The following is a 24107-nucleotide window of genomic DNA, read 5'->3' as shown; positions in this document are numbered from 1 at the left end:
GGCCTCTGCCTTCCTTAGCAGACACCTGTCTTTCAAAACCGAGACAGGCAGACACCTCACAGTTATCAAATCCATCACTTGCTGGACTGCTACTGGAGCTCACTCAGAGGTCAAAGTGATGTCTGAAGACATTCAGCATCATCCTGAACAGCTCAGACTGTGGCTGGGATGATAAGCACGGAACAAGAAATGGTTTTGGCTCCTCTGACCAACTGTTGAACCTTGTGCTGTAAAGTGAAAATAAAACCCCATCAAGGCACCTGAATAGTTCACCTGCAAAACAGACTGTTACTGTTTTAATACAGTTACAGGGAAGACAGCAAGAGAAACAAGAGCCAGAAAACAGAGATGAAGACACAGAAGACAGAATATAAGTAAATGACTGCTCCACTTCTGTGTTGTATTTCTTCGCTGCAAGAAAAATTAAAGTTCAACAATTTCAAAGGAAAGTATATGCATGGTTTAACCATTTTTCTCTCTTTTGTAGCTGTACAGCTTGAAAGAAAAGCGTTCTGGTTTTCTTTCTTGAGAGCTATCACCACTTCTCCTACCCCCAGAGATATGCACTAGCAACTAAAGCAGTGACAATGGAAACACCAATGGTTGTACATATGAAAATACTTGTAAACACAACACTGCATGCAGTACAGAGGAACATTTATCACATGCTTGACTGAACAGCCACACAAAACCTCAAAACACCAACAAATCAAATTACAAAGTATGGAAAATGCTCAGGACAAATTAATGTAATTAACACTTAAGGTTCAATTTGAACCTTTTCATACATGAGGAAGTAAAATGTAAGTGCCACAGAAAATATGACACTGAGATTAATCCAGATATCAGTACATTGTACTCATGCCAATTCTAGAAGTGAACCTTGTACACATACACACAACACACACACGTGCTCTGAGCACACCTCGGGTGGCTGTCATAGATGAAATTAAAAAATATTAGCAATGATTTTTTTAAAATACTGGTATATTCATTCCAGACTTAGAAAGTATGCTCCAATCTTCAAGTTTAAAGCCATATATAAATATATAATACAATTATACACACACAGTCATATCCTTTTTAATTAAAGAAAAAATATATACACATCCACATGTGCAGCCACATGTGCATGCACACATATACATACATGAGGAGAAAGAGAATATGTACCTATATCTGGATATATCCCTGACATTACTATTGATGTCATAAAAGCATGGAATGATTTTACAGACAAGTTGCAACACAGAGCCATAATGAGTTTCTGAATCGCCAATACTCACACATAACAGAGGGCCTGATCATCAGCAGGTGCTGGAGAAGATCTAGAATGTGAAGCATATGATGCAGTGTCTTTTTATAATGGTGTTAATTAATATCAATGTCTCAAGATGAATGCGAGAGGCATATTTAAGGATGTAGAAGTGTGAGCTGTTCTTTTTTTTCCTCCTTTCTGTTTTTTTGTCCTATTCCACCTCCACTTCATCTACATCTAACCCAGAAAACATCTGCTCTTTATTATTGTCTATAGCAGTGATTATTATGACGCATGGAAAATGGAATTGCAATCTCTCTTATTTCTTGATCCGGAATTCATCCCTCCAGTTTAGTCAGGTGAATTCTAATTCAGCTTTATAATTATCTGACAGATGTTACAAGCAGCTGCTGCTGAGCACAAAGCATTGGCTATTATTACGGAAATATAAGAGCTCCTGGCAAGGTAGAGTGAGAAGTGAAACAGAATACATTCTGGTAAGGCCACACATCTGGTTTTCCACACACAAAGAGGGAAAAAAATTAAATACCCAACTCTGAAACTCAGATTGCTGGTTCTTGAACTATTCAAAAACAAATTTCCTTTAATAAAATTAAACAATGCCTTTACATGGCCAGTAAGAACGGCTTTGTGTTTTCTCTGCAAATATTATTTGCCACTGTTTGAAATACAGTTTTGCAAGCAAAATAGTTCTGCTTAATCACTTTTTGGTGAACCCTGCTACTCCAAAAAAGCTCAGTCTAAAAGTTAAGGGGTAAATTTTGCAGTAAGGACTAAGAGGAATGATATCTATATGATCACGTCTGAGTGTTAGCATATCCTTGTTTTCCAAATAAGACACCAAAGAGATTCAACTTAAATCTTTGAAAAGCTGGCCCTTAAATCACAAATGCTGCAAGGTGATGTGCCACATTAGCTCTAAATTGACAAATATGGGGGGGTGGGGGAGGTGAGAGCAGGGGAGGTTTGTGTATATCCTTCTCAGCAAAAATGAAGAACTATCTGAACATGAAGCTCCTCATCTCCAAATTTCTGATTTGGGATGTTACCCACATGTTTATATCATAATATTTTTCTGGGATCCTGTAATGTTCCTGCAAGTTAAAAATTAAAGAAAAGTTTCATTATCCTGAATAGTTTTATAACAAAACTGCGTAGCCCCAAAAATACTGTAATTTTCCTTTCAAGACTCCTTTAGAAGCTACTGAAGGATTTAGTCTTTCTGTTTCTGAAGTGGAGAAGCTGGCTTCACTTTAAAACTTGTCATAGGAATGCAACAAAGACATAAATACAAAGCAAAAGACAAAAATCTTGAGTAAGAGTAAGAACAGCTACTGCCCCTTTTCTGCAATATCTTTCAGAAACGGGATGCATTTTTCTCTAGAAAATCTAAATATCCACATCTAAGGCAAGATTTTAGTATTTCCAACATATCTGCAAAAGAATACGACTACAAAACAAAACTTGTAGTCACACAGCATAAAATACAGCAGCTATAAAAGGATAAGCACAAATAATGAACACATCTATATTTGATCATGTAACACCAGCACTAAGAAAACACTCTTCATAGAAAAATGGTGCTGAAGCATTTGTGTCTCTAAGCAGATACACACAGACATGCAAACGCATACAACCGATTTCAATCATGACAGTTGGAGTTGTAGTTTGGAAGCCTACAGTAATAAATGTCACACTTCATCAACACTGACTCGCTTATATTCCTGACGGCACTGACAACAATGTAATTGATTATATGAGCATATCCCTTTATTTAAATAGGCTTACATTAAATCATAATCTTAAATGAATGACAGCTGTGGGGCAGGCAAGTAAACCTACCACCCACAGTGAAGTTACTTTGCCCACCTGTTCCCAAAACACTAGGTCTCTTCCAAACTAGAATACTTCTGGGCAAGTATGGAATGCCCTGCTGTCCATTCTGAATTCAGTTCTGACCACAGTTATCTGTAACCACACTGGGACTGGACTGATTCTTCCAAGGCCACCCTCTCAAATAAGTAGAGGCTTTTATTACCAACAACTCCATTAATCCCATTTGCATATCTGACCCAATCAATGTAACCACAGGCTAAACAGAGAAAACAGCCACTAGGTTTTGAAGCTGTAAACCCAGCTTTGGTGTGTCTACAGCTTCACCCACAACTTCAGGAACAGCCTCATTTCTACATGGTGCTTGTGGGCAAAGTTAATTACACAGCCACAGCAGCTAGGTAGAATTGTACCTTAAGGCAGAGTTAAAATTCTGTAAATTGTTTGAACTTGAGAGGAAGAAACTTTCTCATCAAGTGGATTTCTCAAAACTTGTATTAATTATTGGAAGTTTAAAACTACTACTACCAAGAGCAGAGCTCATTCATATGCACATGAGCAACAGCTCATTCATATGTACTAATAAAAAATTGGAAGTAACTACACAAAACAGTGTTTCTACTGTTGGTCACAGAGGTACTGAAATGTTTTAAGCATTAATTTCTGCATTAACATAATATTTCATACTTTCTATCTGGCAGCTAAAACCAAAACCCATTAAAAAATCAAATTAAATCACTTGTGCAATGGCCAGGACAGTCCACCTTCAAGAATCACAAACGTCTTGAGAAAATTGTTACTTTCTTTAGAAGAGTCATACTATGAATGCAAAATTCTGACTAATCCTATTCTTTCGTAAAACTAGGCAGGGCAGTAATGATGATGATACTCATGACAGTAATTTCTAAGAACATCTGAAGCTTCTCATACAAGTGATCTCGTCTTTGAAAGCCTTGGAAATGTAATCTGAAGGTGAATTACCCATCTGAAGCTGCATCTTAACAGTAAATTCATGTGAAATAACAAAATTTTCATTTAAAATACTTGCATAAATAAAAAAAAAAGTTATTATTAGCTTTTTCCTACCATAATTCGTCATCTAGTTTTACCTACTTTATATCTGGTCCAATGAGTGAATGTCGTCTCAGCATAGCCCGGGCTTGTGCATTGGTTAAGTTAGTGGTTGACTCTTCATTAATGGACAGGATGCAGTCCCCTACACCAATCCGTCCATCACGACTTATTGAGCCTCCATGGATGACACTGCGAACTATCACTCCCAAACCATCTTTATTAGAACTTACTGTCATCCCTATACAAAAAACACATGAAACAGTTAATGTCTTTGAGCCACAGCTCTGGGTGCCAAGATAAAGAAATGTAACTTGGGGCACAGGGAAAGAAAAAGTCAGCTGACCTATCAATATCACCAAGCCTATAAATGTTGCTCTTAGTCTCACCCTTTGAGATAGCAATTACAAATCACAATCACAGTAGCTTTACCTTGTTGTCATTTCACATACTCAGCTCAATACAAAAAAATTTGGGACAGTGGAAATTAAAGCAAAAAATAAGAAAGATAATAAAATTGCTTTAAAACCATTTAAAGTCTCCACTCTGCTAATGGTTCACTGGGTTTATACACATTTTACTTTCATTTATGACAACTCTCTTTGGAAAGAAGGTTAAATGATTAAACAGGTAATTAATAGGCTGAAAACAAATACACACTTATTTTCAACAGAAAGTGTGAATTAGATCCCACTGACATGGTTGACTGCATTCCGGCTCTCCTATGTGGGCCATAGCTTAGACCCAGAAGAGTATCCTGACTTCTGTGAAAGTCTGCATACTGCTAATGGATACAGTCCAATATTTTACTTAAACCAGTATCCTACCTCTGGCACAGCAGAATACTGCTTCTCAATATTTATACATGCTTTAACTCCTCTTTCTTTTCAGTAATGGGAAATGAGACAGAAATGCTCTTGTCCCTCTTCTCCCACGGGGAACCCATACAGACTGACTTATGATGGGCTTCATGTGTCACTGTGACTGTTCTTACACACATGAGTTGTCACTTACCTTCAGGGCAGTCGGTGATCATGAAACAAACCCTAGTAATGGTTTCAGGAAAAACTGTTCTTCACTAAGGCCGTGTGAAAGGCAGGGCTGGGACCCTTGAAGTCCACCCAGTGGACTTCCACTATCTTAATACTACTGCTTCATAAAAACCATTTTATTTTTCTGAAATTCTGGTTTGAAATTCTGAACCTAACTTTGCTGTTTAGCTAGGACAGTAACAGACATTACCAAGGGTAGTAAAATAGCACCTTAGAAAAACATACATACAACAAACTCCCTTTCCCTTTTTCTATGCTGATATCATTACAGATCTGGAAGGCTGGTGTCACACTTTGGACACCCACATTTTCAGGTTAAAAATGCAAATGCCACTGTAAAGTTGCCAAAACTTTTGCACAGGAAAATGGCATTTCAGCTCCTCTTCTGCATTTGGGTGCTTCTTATCTTTTAAATAATCACAGCCAAATGTTAAAGCTCCAGCTGTGGCTGGCTTTAAAGAGCTGCTGCAAACTATGGGTGACACCATTTAAAAGGAAAAAAGAAGTGCCAGTTCTCAACTCTCAATTATTTAATTGATGCAGCTGCAGCTTTCAACATCATTCATAGTTCTTGACTTAGCTCTTTTTTAAAAATGGAAGGTAAAAGCAGAGCAACCATGTGCGTAAAGTGGTCACTGTGCCCAGGCTGCTTCCCAGGCCAGAGCACACTCAGACTGGAAGAAAAATGGTACAGTCAAAAGCCAGAAGAAAGCAATATTCACATTCATACTTTGTACATATCAAGACCAGTCTTATTTTTCATGCATACAATGTCTGCAATATGCACCCTGCCCCAAGGCTGTATTTTCATGCTGTATTTTCATGCTGTATTATGCTTGATATGAAATTTGCTTTGATGTTCACTGCACTTAAAATACTCATACACATAAATGAAAACCTATTCCACTGAATGAAGAGTTTATTGCAAAGAAAACTTTTTTATACAAAATCCAGGTACCCCAAAATGCATTGTGACCTGCACTTGATACAGCCTAGCAATGAGGCCAGTAAAGGTAGTAGTTAACCGAGCACCTCATCCCAATGAAAGATAAACTTTATACCTGTATCAGCCTTTTCTACATCCTTCTGTTTTCAAAACCCTGACTTTAATTAGCCCTTTTGAAGGATGGCTGTTTCATGAAGGTGATACGCCACAGACCAAGCATCCAGCCATCAGAAAGCAGGTTACTCCAGGTCGAGGTGCCCACTGAAATACAGCATCACAGCTGTAATAGACTGACACCCACCTCTGCACAGCAAGGAAGTCCCGACTGGGGACTGTTTATAAACATCCAGTTCTGTGGACAGCCCATTTTAAAGCACTTGAAGAGTTACTGCTAATAGCCAGCACTGACACAAAGTCCTGCCCTGTCAATCCCAGAGAGTCTACAAGAATATGCAGTTGGCTGGAAGAAACAGCACCAGGAACCTAAATCTAACCAAATGAACACACAAGCCGTGAACAGGAGGGACACATCACTGCCTTTCAACACAAAGCCTTCCCGGTGTGGGTTCTTGGAGGGTTCTGTTCTTGTTCTCCCCCTCACACTGCCCAGGGCTACACCAAGGAGCAGGATAGGACAATGAAAAACATTATCATCTGTTGTGTGTGTTCACTCCAAAACATGTTTCTAGTCAGTATGCTCAGGAAGTTCCAGAGTGCAGATACCTAAAAACTTTGAACTTCACTACAAAATGGTAGTATCATTAAGCCAAAAATAATACCTATTAAATTTATCAATAATATGATTTTCAGAAACATTGAGGCACTTTGGATTCAAGTACAAATTTGAGGCAAGGAAGAAAACAGCTTGTTTAGACCCTTTTAACCATCCTCAGGAAACAAGACCATTTTGTGCTAACAATTACTTGGAAGTCTCGTCTGCAGCTCTTTGACCATAATATTCGTCTACAGGATTCCTCGGCTGTATCTTGTTTGTCCACGGTATTAGTACAGACATTGAAAATGCATTAAAATTGTTCTGTCAACATTTAGGAAAGACTAAACTCCTTTATGAGAAAATAAATTCTCAGTGAGACTGCACATTTCACTTTTGTGTTCACAGCGACAGCAAATGAATCCAGTGCCATCACAGTCAAAAAGGACAAGAGCAGCAAAGAATGAATATCCTGTCCCCACTAAATGGAAAATATTTAGGTTTTACCAATAAAACATACAAGGGAAACCAAAAGCCATATTCCTGAAGAGGTTACAAAAAAAGTCCGCTAACTTACCTAGGCTTGAATTGCCTTTTGCAATAGTGATTGTCTTCTCATACATGTTTTTGACTGAATTTGGGGGTGTGGAACTTCCCTCCAAAGATACTGGGCATCTCTTTTCCATTAAAAGCAATTGATCCTAACATAAGGAAAAATAACATTAGTTCAGATTACCAACATAAAAATATGATTCATCATACTGATCTCAACTACTTTTGCCTTATACAAAAGCCATGGACATAATTAAGTCAGACTCCTTATATACACATTGGTATAGTCAGTTCATCAAAGATCAAACAAACATCATGATTTCTGTTTTCATTCAGGCAATATACCAAATCTACCAAAAAGCATGATTTTAATTTAGGGATATCAAAATTAGTAAGATGAATTCAAGGGCCTCAGATTCATTCACCATAGATGTCTGACAATTTGCCAGTACTAAGTAACAAATCTTGTATGAAATTGCAGCTTTTTTAAGCATTTCTTAATAAAGCACTAAACAGTGGTTTAAAATAAGAAACACATGTCACAGTGACTGAAACATAAAGGAATATTATGTTTGCACACTGCAGCATCACAGGTCAGTTTGTGAGCTGAACTGCACAGGCTTGCAAGAACACCATGATGCAGGATATTCACACCACTCCCCCTTGGTTTCCTAGGCCAGATTCCAGCTATGTGCCTCCTATTTGCACTCATGCCCCTGTGAAGGTTAACAAGGGCTACAAAAACTCCCGTGTCCTGCCCAGTGGGTACACTGTGGTCCAGCAGTATCTAATGATGTGAGGCCTTAGAAGACTTGTATATGCCCCTGTACTGCCAGGCTCTGAGAAAATTCTATCTTGATGCCAGAAATTACGCCCTGTTGGAAAAGTCTAAATTCCGAAGTTTTGATGTGAGCTCACACATTTGAAGGACATTAATAATCAAAGAACTACATGTGGTTGTTGGCCAGTGACAATTTCTGTACGGAATTCTTTGGCCTAATTACAGGCTTTCTGTACGCTTTTAAATTATTATCAAAAAAAAAAAGGAAAATAACTACTTTTTCATTGGGATCAAGCTGTGGGGTAGTAGCAAGGCTTATATTTAGTACAATTTCTGGTGCTGTCTGAGATCCTGTCCATGTTGCTGTATTTTCACTTTCATTTTGGTTGATATCCGAAACATCCAGAGTCAGAAGATCTGTTTTAGTTAAATCACTTGCAGTTTCCAGGCTACAGTCCACTACAGACTTTTCATCTCTCAGTCTCTGATCCAGATTCATGTTGTACAGATTCTTCTCAGATACATGGAAATCAGCTGCAGCATTTGGGCATTCCTCTCCAACAGACTGTTCAACACAGGAGACAGTGAACAATTACCATTCATTTGTAGTATAATTCAAAACCACATATCATGCTAAAACCTTAAACAAAAACTAATCTCATAGAATTTAAACATACTGCTGTAAGATCAGTAAGATCAACCTCATCTGCAATTCCCAAGAGGCATTCATTCTACTATACAGTGAACTTGATTTCTTAAACAATTTCTTCTGCTTTATAATACCAGAAATCAGTAAAGTAAGTTACTAACTCTAACTTGGTACTCTTCAATAACTTTCTACTAACTTCAGCAAAGTAACATTCACTTACACATTCTCATACTAGACATAATTCCAGTAAGTTTTTAAAATTCAAGCATCCAATTGTTTTTCTCAGGTGAAAGAACTTTGCAAGACCAATGTCTTTACTATCAGCACACTTAGCAAGAAAAGAGGAATTCCATACAGCTCAGACATAAGAATGCAACGTAATCATCCATTTAACTGAGGAGAAACATATTAAGATTTCTCTTTCTCAGAAAGAGTGACAAGTACAAACTTGGTCAAACCTCAGCAAAAAGTGAATATGGGGGATTTGAAGTGTCACAACAATGAAATACAATAATGCAATTACAGAAGCTTACTGGATAATACTTATTGCAAATCTAACAATTATGGCTGCAGTACTAGGACTAAGCTCTCCACACATTCGTTTAGACTTCCACAGTTCTGAGGTGCTGCCTTTGAAATGTTTCAAGGGATTTCAATAATCACAACATTCTGGAAAAAAAACCTTCAAATATTCTCTAGCTGACCTTTTAAAGTAAGTTATTTTAAAAACATGTATGCCATTAGATTTTAAAAAGATACATCGAGGACTCAGAAGTTAGACTTACAGGCTCTGTATCAGTATCAGGGATTTTTCTCTGAAATGCAAAAAAAGTAGTCAGAAACAACTACCTCTATCTGTCTTAGTTGTTATCCACTGGTCCTATTAATTGTTCTATTCCTTTTTCAAAAAGTTGGAAAGATTCCCAGGATTTGGGGATATTTTGCAACATTTTGTCTCAAGAGCCACAGAATTCATTTTTGTCAACTTTCATGAGGTGCATACATGCTTGTTCTGTACCCAGACAAGAATCAAAAAAGCCTAACAAGTAAATAAGTAGTTTAAGTAACAGCTGAGAAGATAATTGACCAAAGCCTAAATACAACTAATCTGTATGATATAATCAATGACATAATTTTCTACCTTTCTGAGAAAAGAACACAAGTACTATAATCTATTAAAATTATTTTACAAGGTTTCAAATACTTCTGAGACATCTACTCTGTTGTGTATCCATTTCCAGACCAGTGAAAACAAGCATCAGATTATATTAACCATTTATTTCATATGTCATATATACATATTAAGAGTTGCATCATATGCTTGTTTTTATTTTTATTTCACTTAAAGTCAGTGCTGTAATTTTTTAAGAATAACACAATTTCAGGAATTTGTAACTATAGTAACATGTGGCCTCACTAGAGCATCTTCATTTTAAGTATGTTTTTCATCATCTATTTTAAATGTGACACCAAAGTGACACTCAGAACCTGCCAACTGCCCTGCAGCCAGAAATAACTGAAATATCTCTGCATTCCTCATAGCATCAAGTAGTGCTGTTTTAATTTTTATTCCAGTTCACCTGCTTCAAAAGTCTTCATTAATGAACAGATTTTCCCACTATGTTTGTTTTGTGAACCACGAATAGGTTACTTGATGAGAACTTAATGCTCACCTCATACTGGTATACAGAGATGAACACTGAAAAGTCAGGACCGTGGCATTTTAAAAGAACATGTAAACCAAAGCTATCTTTAAGTCGCTACTGAAAATAACTAAAGACTCTCTAGAGCCTCAATGTACTACATAATGTAGATCCAGTCTCTATCTCACAAAATGCTCTTAAGCATGTAAAATGCATAATCCATTTAAGTAACAATTACAGAGTTAAACAATGCAAGCTGTCCCACTGGCACAGCAGAGATGTGCTCTTCTGTGGATTAGGAGAAACCATTAGAAGATGAATCTAGCTTTCCAACCAGCCTCTCATAAGGGCTAATTGTATTCCAGAAAGGTTAACGGCAGTTACTGCAGCTCAGGTGTGGCCGAAAAAGCAGCAGCTACTCTACTCAAGACCACAGACTGCAAAACCAGTGGTTTTCAGTGATGACTGCTAGGAGAATGGAATTGGAAGGCTCTAGGTTAGTGAAATAAATCTAAAGATTTAAAAGAAAAAACGAATATGAAAAACCATGGAAAGAAACAAAACACAATCAGGTCATTATGAGTATGTGACCAAGAACCAAAAAAAGCTACCGGTCTTCTTAACACTGTTAAATAAATATTCATTTATTGCTTTAAATAAAAATTATTAGCAGAGTTTTGATGTATACATATTTAATTACAGCATCATTATGAAAATTTCATTCAAAACCACAGAAACATACTAATTTTGAAGCATAAAAGCAAAACTTAGGATGAAAATTTACTCTTGCTTTTCATACTAAAATACCATAGAGCAACAGTCATTTTGTGCTACCACTCTTTACTATGCTTTGAATGACAATTATATTTTTCTAGCAGACTGCTCACCACACCTTTAATACTACAAACACCTCACCATACTCTGGCTAAATCATGCCTTATCTAGCAAAAATCCAAGCTTTGTGCCTCCTATCTGCCTCTCTCTTCAACAAAGACATCTGCAAGACATCAGCATTACTCTAAACAAAAATTTAACTTTGTAACAAATAGAGCATTTTGATCCATGATGACACAAAACATTTATATCTGATAATACAGCCTGCTCACACTTAAAATTAAAGTTTGCCATCAATAAAACCATCCTCATTTTTACCTTTGGAGTTGATAATGGAAGAGAAAAGCTGTCGTTCACCTCACCGCTACAGGCGCTGTCATGCAGAGCTGTCACTGAATCCTGGAAGACGTCTCTCTCTAGAGAATACTGTGATTCAAAGGTGGACTCATCCACTAGATCTGCCTCGCCAGAGTCCACCTAACAACAAAAGCAATTCAATCAGCCAGGCTGTTGCCATCATACCACATAAGCTCCAAACACATGCACACCAGCCACTTCTTTTTTTTTTGGTATTCCGTGTTTAGATTGAAATTACATTTGCACAGTGCAGTAGGAAAATTTTCTGCTTCCAGTAATAATCTGTATTACCACAACTTCAAAGCTTGTAAAGAATATCTGAAGTAAAGCCAGAGTCTGAACCAGAGGAAGTTGCGGGGCTGAGGCAGGCTCATGCCTATTAATAGAAGTATAAAGCATTGGGAGAATTCTGCTGTAGTCCTTGGTGTCAATATTTTGATTTCTTTAGGGCTTTTTTTCTTTCCTTTTTAATTTTCTTTTAAAAAAATTAGCATGGAAAAAATAATGAACTTTACTTAGTGCCACATGTCAGGAATGTTCCCTTGACTCAACTTCTTAGGCTCAGTTATTTTTATATGCTTTTAAAAACAATCATCTGGAAACTGCAGTGCTTTACAGAACATTTATATGAAAAATTCATTACATTATATTTTTATTAGATTTTAAATTATTTTGGTTTTGACAACAAGATTACTATGGGCATTCCTGTATTTCTATTTCTCTTTTATTTATGAGAAATAAAATTTTTAGAAGAGTTTCAGACATAGACATGAGTTCATGGGTATTTTTGCCTTTTTTTTTTTTAATGAAACATAATTTTTCCCAAGACTCATATTCTTTCAAATACTAGAATAAAATTAAGCCCTAAAAATCCTAATTTATGGTGCTTTATATACTACACTTTGATTATTATTTTATGTCCCCAGCAGAGCTCAAGAACATAGTGTAGGCCAACAAAAATGATCACTGGGTTAAGAGCCATGCCCGTATAATAAACTTGTATGAAGCAGATGAGTGCACCCACCTACAGAGATGGGACTAACTTGTTTTTCAGCCCCTGTCGTTCATCATACTATGAATTCATTATAGCAATAGCAACAATTGCCTGCAGTAATTCAACATATTGATTCCTTTTCAGGGTAAAAAGGATTTTTTTTTTTAATTATTTCAAGCCTGAAGACTTAACTACTAATCCAAACTGCTTCTTTGCTGTAACTTACTCTCAGCTCATCTTCTAGAAAATGCATATTTATTTTACCAAAGCTATGCTCTAAAAAAAGTATTGTGAAAATTCAGGACAGATCTGTAGAATCTGAGTACAGATCTGTCTACAAAAAAGAATTATCTCATATGTGCACTCTGAAAACGTATCTTCAGCTGGGTGACTGCACATTTAGTTTCCTATTTTGCACATTCAATTAGAAACTGACAAACTTGATTGACAATTTTATTATGTCATGTATTTTCCTTGCTTTTTTTCACAAGTTTTTTTAAATATGAACCACAGATGGAAGTCAAATTTTTAGATAGTTTTAATCTGATCATTTCAACACATCTTTAATTAAAGGTCATTTAGAATATAAAACTCATGCTTCTTCTCAATGAATGGAGCAAGACAAATACTATTACCTAACTGCTAAAGGGAACAAACTGAAGAATTAAAAACATGCAGTCTGTTTAAAGGGAAGTTAATAAGCCAGCTTGTCATCTGCAAATGTGAAAAAACAGCAAACATGCTGGAAGCAGTAATGCAGAGATTTTCACCTTGACAGGACCCATTTCAGGTTTTTGTTTAGTTTTGAGTTTTTCTGTAGTGAACTAAGTTCTGGTGCTTAGAAACTGCTTCCCTGCTCAAGTCCCCAGAAAATAAGGGCCTAATAATTTCAACATTAGATCCAGACCAGAAAAATAACTATAAGGATTCACACTTAGAATACATACATATACATATCTATTCTGGGTTGGTTTTTTTTTATTTTGCGGGAGGCGGAGTTGGCGGATTTTTTGCTTTTTTGTAGAGCCCTATTTCCTGTGTCTTTTTAATCTGAGTTTTTATTGGTAACTTCTGGGCTATGTAAGGCACTGAATGCTCAGGTAAGCCGCATTGTTTGTACAAGTGAACACCTTTTGACCTTGTAAATCTCATAATCACTGATTGATGTTGAAGGCTGAAGAATATTATTAGGAGGAAGTATTTGCAGCTTTCAAAGACAGCGCTCCTTGTAAAGCTGGATTACATGCAAAAAGGGAGTATAAAAATCTTTCCATGGTAAAGAAGTGATGTATTACGATACACAGAAGAATAAGCACATGAACATTTTGCTAAAAAAGGTGAGATTTCCAAAAGGATGTTCAGTGCATGCAAGGACAAGTGGATGCAAGGATAGCCATGCACTTTTGAAAACATCAGCAAAGTATGTTTTTTTTCCCCCCAGTAATTAATATATCATAGGCCAGATTCACAGCTCATGCAAAAAGCTGAAGTCTCTAGATGCCAATTTCTACAATGTCAGGATCCATCCCACCTACGGTGGATGAGTAACGTAAAGACAGCAAACACTGAAAAATAAGCAGTAATAACTGGACAGTGACAAGGCAACTCCTTTCACTACAAAATGCAAAGACTGAAGAAATCTGTGGTAAGTTGGGCCACTAACCAGAGCCAGCTCAGCATGGAAGAGGGCTGCATCAGCTGGCCCCTCTTCCTCAAGTGACTGGGCAGTGTAGAAAAAGCAATCTTCCTTAGCAGAGACATAGCCCTCCTCAGGTGAAAGCTGCAGAAAGAACGAAGCTCTGAGTCGGATGAGTGGCCTGAACACAGGAGGTGCAGAGTGCATTCTGCAAGGGGGGCAGGGGGCTGTTTAGAAAGGCAGATGGATTCCAAATGCAGCAAAGAGTTCATTTCAACCACAGTCATAGTATTCAGTAGGTAAAGAGACAACTTTTTTTTTTCAAATTTACCTGAATTGATTCAGCTTCACACCTCATTCTGTAACCCCAAGTAACAAAAAAGGCTTATCCAGGTATACCACAGATCCCACAACTTAGTCTAAGCTCATTTTCAATTTCTGTTCTTAATAAAGATATACTAAAACTGCCGCCACAGCTGCCAACAGAGAAAGAGCCTAGTAGCAAAGGTCTTTATAACCTTGCTAGACACAGAGCAATCTTGTTTGCAGGCTCTCTCTGTTTTACAATTGTATCTGCCAGACTCTAGAGGACAAAACATAATTCTGACTCTAAACCAATAGCTTTTTCCAACATAATTTGTTAGTAGGTGCATTTTGTCCAGTACTGCAAAAAAAGCAGTGATTATTTGCAATGTTAAATTAGTTGGCAAGCATAACAAACGAAATACTGAAGTATTGCCTTATGTTTACAACTTTTGGGAACAGAAACAAAACCCCCATGTATTTTCTCTTTTAAAGTGACATCTTCTAGAGTATGCAATTTTTGATTGCAATTAAGATGGAGTCTCCAATAAAAAAAATAATTTAACAGAGCAGGTTAAAACATACTCTCCTACTACGAAAAGTAAAGTTTCTGGGAACTTAAACTACAGCCATTCCCTCCCACTCTCTCCACAAAGATCTACTAAGAATGAAAATTTGGTATCTACATCCACAAGGATTACAAGATTATCAACTCCTGAAAAGCAAAAATTAACCCCTAAAACTGTGCTTGGGCTTACTAATACAGAGAAAGGTAACTTCCCCATATGTATGAACTAACGCCATTCTACTGATTTGAATTTAACCCATCAGAGACCTTAGTTCACTAGCATTCTTACTGATACACTATCTCAGCCACCACAGGTCTCCTTCAACTTCCTTTTTTGAATTGTTACAGACTATCTTCTAAAGCCAAGCCGGAAATAACCAGTTGTATAGATGCATACAAACTGAAGACTACACACTACTACATAAACAAAGTGTGCTGTATGAATACCAATATTGCATATATACTTGTGAGGGACTGGAATGCTAATGGTCGATGAGTCAAACACTTACAGAAGCAGCAGGTGCTTTGTTGACCAGGCACAAAGTAGTCACCCAGATGCAGAGAGTGTACACACACACCACCAGAGACTGCAAGCTGGGTTTTGAGCCAGATAAGGTAAGAAGCTAGTAAAAAGCAAATCCTGTGAGGTGGGATAGTGCTTTTTATCATGCCCATTACACAAGTGGCTCAGGTGTAAAAACTCCCCTCTGGAGAAGTGCCAAGACACTCACACATATGCTGAAGGTATTCATGCCTTGTCATGGGCTATAATTGGCTAAACTATGTGGTCCTGAAAGGAAGCTGTAATATCTTAGGTGTCATAAACCATCAAAGACTCTAGAAATGCCTCGTGATCTACAGTGTTACATGAGACAGTGCAAAACTTTCCATCCCAGGGGAAGTACCTGGACCTGGACATTCTCATCCAGCCTAAGTGTATATTAACCCACTGAACTTTGTGTTTCATGGGTTTCCCCTATCCCTGATGGACCAAGACTCTGACCAGCGGTTCAAACAAGGGGCATCAAAATCACAACAATCAAGTCTTGTCACTGGATCCATGGGTGGTGACTACATGCCTTTCTACCCTCATCCTTTCTCTTTCTTTTCCCTTATACATTTTCCTAAAGTATTACTTTTATGCTTTTATAGTGTTGCATTTCTAACCAAAATGCCTACATTTTAAAATTTGCCAAGCACCTTTTTCTACCTTAATGTTATAAAGCTTGTAAGTAAAAGTTTGTTATTGAACCTCTTGAAAGTTTTGTTGTTTCTCCCACACACCACCCAGAATAAATCAAACACCCTCTCTGAGCAGCATAACAGGTGTAACAATACTATACCCTGCAAAGGAAAGGATTTGGTAAATTCCAGGCAAATCAAATAAAAACAACTTTATGTCACCATCTCACACATTCAGAGAACTATGTAAAGTGTACAGCGTACAATATTACCCCTGTCAACTTTCAGCCCTGAAAGACTCTGCTGGTTGCAAGGTGCTTTGCTGTTCTCTCAGCTGCAAGACAGGTGTGCTAGGTCCTGCAAACACTACACCAGCCATACACTACCCAAGCCACTCCTATATGCAAGACAATAGTTGGGCCACCCAGGTGTACCCCAAAACACACAAAATGTATGGAGAAGTCAGGACCAGTATGTACCAGCTTGAATGACATGATAAGTACACACTGAATTCCCAAATCCTTACAGGCAGTGGTTTTGCAACTCCTATTTTAACTGTTCCTGTTGGGGCTCCTTTCAGTGCTTGCACCGCTTCCTCCAGGCTGCCATTTTCCAGGTTGATATCATTGACAAACATAAGCCGATCTCCGGGAAGAAGTCTGCCATCTTGCTCAGCCACACCCCCAGGAACTAATGAGCGAATCACAATTACAGTGTTTGCTGGATCAACAGGATCCTAATTAAATAAAGGAAGAAAAAGATTTCATTGTTTTACTCTTTTATATCTTGAAAGGTGAATTTTTATTCTTGAGCTTTTACGAACCAGAATTGTGTTAAGAAGTGTTGCTTTCCTCCAGATGAACCTTCAGTAGGAGCAAACCCTCCCGTCTGTATGGTCCATACATTTAGACCTCCACTTATTTTTAATTCTTAAACATGAAAATTATTACTCCTTTGTAGGTGATGTTCCATCATGTATCTCCAGTACAAAATACTACTAAATTGCAGAATGTTGTCCATACACATCAGAAATTCATATACTTCTTACTGCAATGGCGGTGTTGCAAACGCCATCCTCCCTTACACTCAGAGGTTTGAGGACACAGGTGGGCAATGTAGACTGGGGCAAATGTAACAATGTAGACTGGGGACAAAGGAGTTCTTTTCAATAACTGTCTGATACTTCATGATCTTGCTCAACTGAGAAAGCACTCTTCAAGAGGCAAGTTCTTGCACATGCCTAATCAAATACTTACATGAGACAGGAATGTACTGATACAGGACTCTAATCAACAAGACAAAACAAAGTGGTGTTTGCTTTTAAGAAAGAAAACTGCTTTTAAGTGACCATCCTCCAATACACTGATTTTTATAAAAAGAGCTAGCATCAAATACTAGTAACAGGAACATATGATTCTGCTATAACAACTATCACACATGCAACATATTTGTGTGATTCTTACAGAACTACATTCACAAGGAACATCATGTTAATACTTCCAACATGCAGTTCACTTGAGTGCATGAACAGAAAAAAACCCCAAAAAATGTAATCATGTAACAGCTTTACTGATAGCAAAGGTAGAGAAAAACGAACATCTACAAATCAGCACACAGTTGTAACAAGTTTCCATGTCAAGATGTACATCTGAAAGGATGGATACCATCAAGGTGACATGAGAAAGCCACAGGAACAGGGAGACTGGTGAAAGCTGGTATGGGAGAGAAGTGTTGATGGAGGGAGGGAAGGAAGGAAGGACATCAAGAAGATCCTTATCATCTGATGGCAGTTAATGCAGTAAAAAGTATGCCATGGAGCAATAAGACACTTCACAAGTGGAAATAACTAGCAGTGCTGCAGATAGTGCTTGAGCCTGAGCACTGACATCTTCCTCACTATTTTAACAACAAATACTTGCACTGTAACTTTAGAAGGCACTGCTTGACACACTTTTGGGGAAAAAAAAAAAGAAACAAGCCTCTCTAGTCTATGTGATAGTCTTCCTTAAGGTTAGAAATTATGTAGACTTTTCTACAGGCCTGCCATTGTATAAAACATGAGGAATGTATTAGTATGAACATAATTCTCCTAACTTTAGTCACTGTTCATTGGAAATCAATTGAAAATTTGATGGAAACAGCAAAATACCAATATAAATCTCAGTGTAAATTTATTATTCACAGTCTTATAAGAAAGCAAAACTTCAGTGACAGTGAATTCTTTTTACTGCATATCGAAAGAGACAAAAAATGAGAATACACAAATATCATAACATAAAAAAAAAGCTAAGTTTCAGAAAGCTGACTAAAGTTGTAAGACTAACTCACATTTGAAAAATATATTAACCAATTTAAGGCACTTCCCACAAGCCTTTACTACTGTTATCCATAAACAAAATTCAGTCACTAACCACATACGAACCCACCATTTTTCTTAATGCTCAGAAAAGGCTTAAGCAAAAATATGTTTCACCATGTGCTGACATGGACTTCAAATACTCAGGCTCATCTGTGATGTCTGACTGCAGAGCATCATGAGCAACATATTAAAGAGTAGTCACTGATTCATAAAAGACACTTGACTATGCCTTTATCCTTCACCTTATTTCTCTACACTGCTCTTCTCCTTATCAGTGCGCAAATGCAATCTCTAAGGCATAGGTTAATTCTAAGGAGTGCCCTGGGGCCATAATTTCCACCTGGAAGTGATCTCCAGATGTAAATGCATATACTCCTAGGGACAAGATCCAACAGAGATCTGGACAGAGACCTGATTCCACAGCACCACAAAACAGCTCAGCAAAAGCCTACATAGACCACAGGGAGAAATTACTTGAGGTTCAATTAAAAATCATCCACTGGAAAACTGGGAACAGAAGGAATATTTGTTCTGGGATCCTGACCAAGTGAAGGCAAGAGACAGGCACTAAGCCGTTTATTGGGACACACCAAGAAATATAGTTTAGATATCTAGGAATTCTGAAGTCAAACACAAAATGATGGGGATGTTTAAGCATGTCCTCGACAGACAGCAGATAAGCAAGGGATTTCAGAATTACAGTTCTGGGTTTTAGTAAATCCTGCTTTAAGCATCTAAGTCCTTTATTGGATCTTGCCCTAAACACCTCACTGCAGGTGCAAAATACATGGCTAAATGCCTAAATATGCTGGCTACATCATTCATTGTCCCTGGGTCACTAGAAGAGAGCTTTCTGAAAACCCTAGTATATAATGGATTATTTGTTTTTCTGAACCAGTATTACCATCATCATTAGAACCTGCAGTCTTAATATAATGAGAGGAATATGTAATATAATTACTGGAATGCCTAAAATTATCCTTAAAATATATAGAACATACTGCAAGATCCAAACAATATGAAGTACTTTGTTCTCTATTCAAAGAAGTGCAGAAGTTACCTGATAGTCCAATATGCTAAATCCAAGCCCCATACTCCCTTTCTCCAGCTCAATGTGCTGTACTTCTGTTTCCCACATTGCCAAAGATGAGCTCTGCACCTCTTCCACACTCTGACCCTCATCGGCTGTTTCCAAAACTGTTCCCTCTGTGTCTGAGGAGCCAATGAATCCAAGTTCTATGTGACCCTGATAAAAACAGTAAAAAATCACCAATAAAATGTAAAGACTTGTGAATCTGTAGAGACAAACCCCTGCTTAAAAAAAACAAGATAAAAAATAGGTGATATATCTCTAAATACAGAAGAAGTGAACTCAGGAGATTTAATGTACTCTGAAAAACCTAGCACAAAATTCAAATATCCTTTATGCTCCACGCATATTAAACTACTGACTAGAAAAATATTTACAAAATGGAATTTCTGTCAAACAAAAAACTTCAAAAAACTTTATTAGTATATGCATTCAAATATACAGGAAATATATGTTATTAAATTGTATGTCTAGAATATGCCTTCATTAAACATAATAATACTGACAGTATAGTATAGTAGTAGTCAGAATATTTAATAAAAGTAAAAACAAACACACGTACATACACAGACTGTTCTTCAGTCTGTTCTTCACTTGGTTTCATGGAGAAGTTTAGAAACTATAAGCTGAATTTGGTGCCTTGCTCGGAACTCAGTTAACTGCTTCTCTTTTCATACAAATGCTACTGGTTTGTATACTACACCCTGTGCTGTTCCTACATGTTTAGTTCACCAGCCTGCCCAGAGCTGTGCACTTACGAGCGACGGAAGTGTCAGTCGATGAATGCAGACACAGTTATGTGCAATGTGAACCCAGAAAGCAAAGCTCAAAACTAGATTAAATACACTCAGATTCTAAAGAACACACAGTTCAACTTGCCATACCCCTATATCTCACCTACACAACATAAAGTACGGTACTTAGAAACTGACAGCCCCACATCCTAGAATATTTTTATCTATGACCAGGCAGGATTCATACCTTCTGGTGGCCTAAAAATGGCTGATAAACATTATTTGCTGTTTCCTACTTGTCTGGCTCCAGTTTAAAAAATATTAGAACATATTTCTAGTCATGTAGAACTTCATCTGTTTTTTTCTCAAGGAAACTGTCATTTTCAGTGATTGTTTAAAGACAAAATACCTTTTCTGTGAGTTGAACCTCAGACAGGCTTAGACTCTCTAGTATTTCTGGTTGAGTGATGGGTGGAGCTACTGGACGACAGCACACCATTGTCACCTTAATAGGCAGCTCTTTCAAGATACTGACCACATCCTTGTGGTTTTCTCCAAGCAGAGAGATCTGATTCACCTCAATAAATAAATACACAATGGTTAGAACTACAGAGTATTTATAAGTACAATAAGCAAAAATGAGTAAAAAAAGCCCAAGAAAATCCCAACTCACTTATCACCTCATTAAAAAAAAAGTAAAATAAAAGCAACAAAAATCCTCATGCTAATAGACACTTTCAACTCTTAAATTCTACTCAGCTTGGTGCTCAGCACCAAGGTACACATCGAACTGAATGTGTAGTCTTTTAAATTCCATTACGTCACCCTACAAACACCACATACACTGTAGCTTCATATTTCTTGCATTTATGTAAACCAAATTCACATCTTAATTCCAAGAAAATAATTTAGAAAAGTAATTAGGTGTTTAGTCCCTTCACTGAATAGGGATAATCCCATCCAGTCTTAATGTTTTTGCTATATATTCTTTTTTTGGTGACTGTCTTGGTTTCAGCTGGGATAGAGTTAATTTATTCTAAGTAGCTGTGCAGCGCTGTGTTTTGAATTCAGTATGAGAATAACATCGATAACACACTGATGTTTTGGTTGCTGCTAAGTTGAATCAAGGACTTTCAGTGTCTCATGTGCTGCTACTGAGGAGGTACAAAAACCAAAAAAAGCTGTGAGGAAACACAGCTGGGATAAGTGACCCAAACTGACCAAAGGGATATTCCACACCCTAGAGCATTATGCCCCCAGTATACAAACTGGGGAGTTAACTGGAAGGTGTGCTGTGTGTGATCAGGGCTTGGGTACAATGTCTGGCATTGGTCAGCACATGGTGAACACTTGCATTGTGCATCGCTTGAGGGTTTTTTTTTTCCTTTTTATTATCATTATTATTATACTTTGTTTAAATTATTAAACTGCCATTATCTCCACTTAAAAGGTTTTATTTTTGATTCTCCTCCTCATCCCACCAGGCCGGGGGTGAGTGGAGTGGGTGAGCAAGTGGCTGTATGGTGCTTACTTGCCAGCTGAGCTTAGACCACAACAGAGACTCATGTTTGTATGTGAAAAGTCAGGTACCAGCTGAGAAATGTACATAAGCATAGTTATTCACATAAATATATGTAAGTACATATGAAGTGACTACTCAACCACTAACTGGCATGCAGTTAGATATGCATCACTCCCATGGTCATAACCTATGAGAAGAAACTTACAGCTCAAAAACCTTACTGAATGCAGACTAAGATAGAGTAGTATTTTATCTTACTTCCAGCAGCTCATCTCCACTGAACAGCTTGCCACTTCGTCCAACTGGCCCTTCAGGTAAGATAGATCTGATGAAATGATGACCCACTGTAGCTTCAAGACTTATCCCTAACCCACTGCTTTCACTAAACTTGTTAACCACAGCCACCTAAAATAAGACGAAGAAATGGTTACACTTGTCACATTTACAGTCAGATCTGTTACCTTCCATTTCAATTTACATGTAACGAGGTCAAAATTCCAGAAGTGAGAAACCAGAAGTACTGTCATATGTAATGGGGACAGTCAGATAAAAACTAACTCTGTGATCACATGCCACTTTGCAATATACAAGTGAGAACTGTTTATGACAACAATGTATCTAATAATACATACTTCTGCAGACACTACATCTATGACACATGATTTTGCAGTATCTCCTAAACTCAGATACCACGTTTAATCTGTATCTACAGTATATGTTCTATGAATTATTTACATCATTACATTACACCATTTATTCAGTATGCAGAATGGGTATGAAGTCTCAAGTTGTAGCTAATGAAGGGAGCTTTGAAGTTAATATTAAATATTGTTTTTTTCTCTAATACACATTTATCCTCCTGAAGCTAGAAAATCAGTGAAACAATAGTCATGGGCACAGTAATCTAATGAGTCTGTTATGGTTTTGATAAAATACAGAAAAATACATATCTGCATTCAAAATCTATAATTGAAATAATCTCAACATACTAAGGAACGTATATGTAATTTTTATACATGAAGGAACAAATACAATACAAACATATTTCTATCCATATGTTGTCAACATAATAGATGGACAGACGGACACTTAACAATAGTAAACAAAATTTACCTACCACTATTTCGTAATTAGAACCCATAATCCTCTGCCATTTCATCTTTGTAGTTGCTTCTTCTGTAGTAGTTAGCTGGAAATCTAAAATTTATATTTAAAATTATTGTGACAAAGAATTAAAAAATCTAGTCAATTCCTATAACTGATAAAGTATATGGAACATGCACAGTGACACAATCGTTCCCATGATGTCAGAATTCTCCTAAATAGGACTACAACCTCGGTATGTTTAGTCTCACTAAGCTTGGGTTTACCAGAGGAAAAACTCACAAAATAGTATTAAGATTCCAACCATGCAAAACTAACTGTGTATTTTGAAAGACATGAAGTTCAGTCAAATAATTTGGTGTATGTGGCTGTGAAGAAAGGATACGTATTTACACTAGCCTCAGAGTTGAGTCAATTCTTTGCCGTTTTTCAAGATAATAGGCATAAAGGAAATTAAAAGGTTGCATTCATGCCCTGTGTTAAATCAGACTACATGTGGGCTGATCAGACTAATTCAGGGGGATGAAAAACATAAACTGTGTACTGATCCTTTTGAACAGACCCTGAATTTTACAGAGGATGTCCAAAAACACAATCTGGAGATTTTTTTTATTTTTAAAACCATGAGCACAACTGTGAAGACTTTACTGTAAGCCCTAGAGGTCAATAATAGAATGCAAGAAGTCCAACCTCTTTGCTTTTTTTTTTTTTTTTGCCACTCATGTATACGCCCACATACAATGACATAAAATTCTAATAGCTAAAGAACAGCAACGAACTTGGAAAGGAAGGGGGAAAAGTACAGTAACAGGCTAGGTAGCAAACTGTGGAAAATCTTAATTCTATTGAACATTTATCTGCAGGTCTGAAAAAAAGAAAAATGCTTTCTTCCTGCTCATTTTCCCC

The 24107-nt window shown here is 37.2% G+C and overlaps 1 protein-coding gene across 21 annotated transcripts in view; it reads right to left on the bottom strand.

Moving 5' to 3' along the window:
* MPDZ (multiple PDZ domain crumbs cell polarity complex component) overlaps positions 1-24107 on the bottom strand; it is a 101959-nt gene that overhangs the window by 44504 nt on the left and 33348 nt on the right. For 11 of the 21 annotated variants that reach the window (XR_006013638.1, XM_042013205.1, XM_042013204.1 and 8 more), the window contains exons 13-23: positions 23215-23294; positions 22356-22502; positions 20985-21152; positions 19812-19997; positions 16919-17128; positions 14367-14483; positions 11671-11829; positions 8504-8791; positions 7471-7594; positions 4226-4424; positions 1287-1328 (exon numbers count right to left, since the gene is read on the bottom strand). Coding sequence is in view for 20 of the 21 variants with exons in the window: in XM_042013205.1 (XP_041869139.1) it covers positions 1287-1328; positions 4226-4424; positions 7471-7594; positions 8504-8791; positions 11671-11829; positions 14367-14483; positions 16919-17128; positions 19812-19997; positions 20985-21152; positions 22356-22502; positions 23215-23294 (1720 nt within the window). In the remaining variant the exon portion in view is untranslated. The remainder of the gene's footprint in view (positions 1-1286; positions 1329-4225; positions 4425-7470; positions 7595-8503; positions 8792-11670; positions 11830-14366; positions 14484-16918; positions 17129-19811; positions 19998-20984; positions 21153-22355; positions 22503-23214; positions 23295-24107) is intronic. The other 10 variants (XM_042013209.1, XM_042013218.1, XM_042013220.1 and 7 more) reach the window with 4 other exon arrangements.

This window comes from Corvus kubaryi, unplaced genomic scaffold, assembly GCF_017639235.1.
Source record: "Corvus kubaryi isolate FWS band 111438036 unplaced genomic scaffold, C.kubaryi_AGA036_p1.0 split1-37296, whole genome shotgun sequence".
Taxonomy (NCBI): domain Eukaryota; kingdom Metazoa; phylum Chordata; class Aves; order Passeriformes; family Corvidae; genus Corvus; species Corvus kubaryi.
This window is presented reverse-complemented; position numbering and strand designations above follow the sequence as displayed.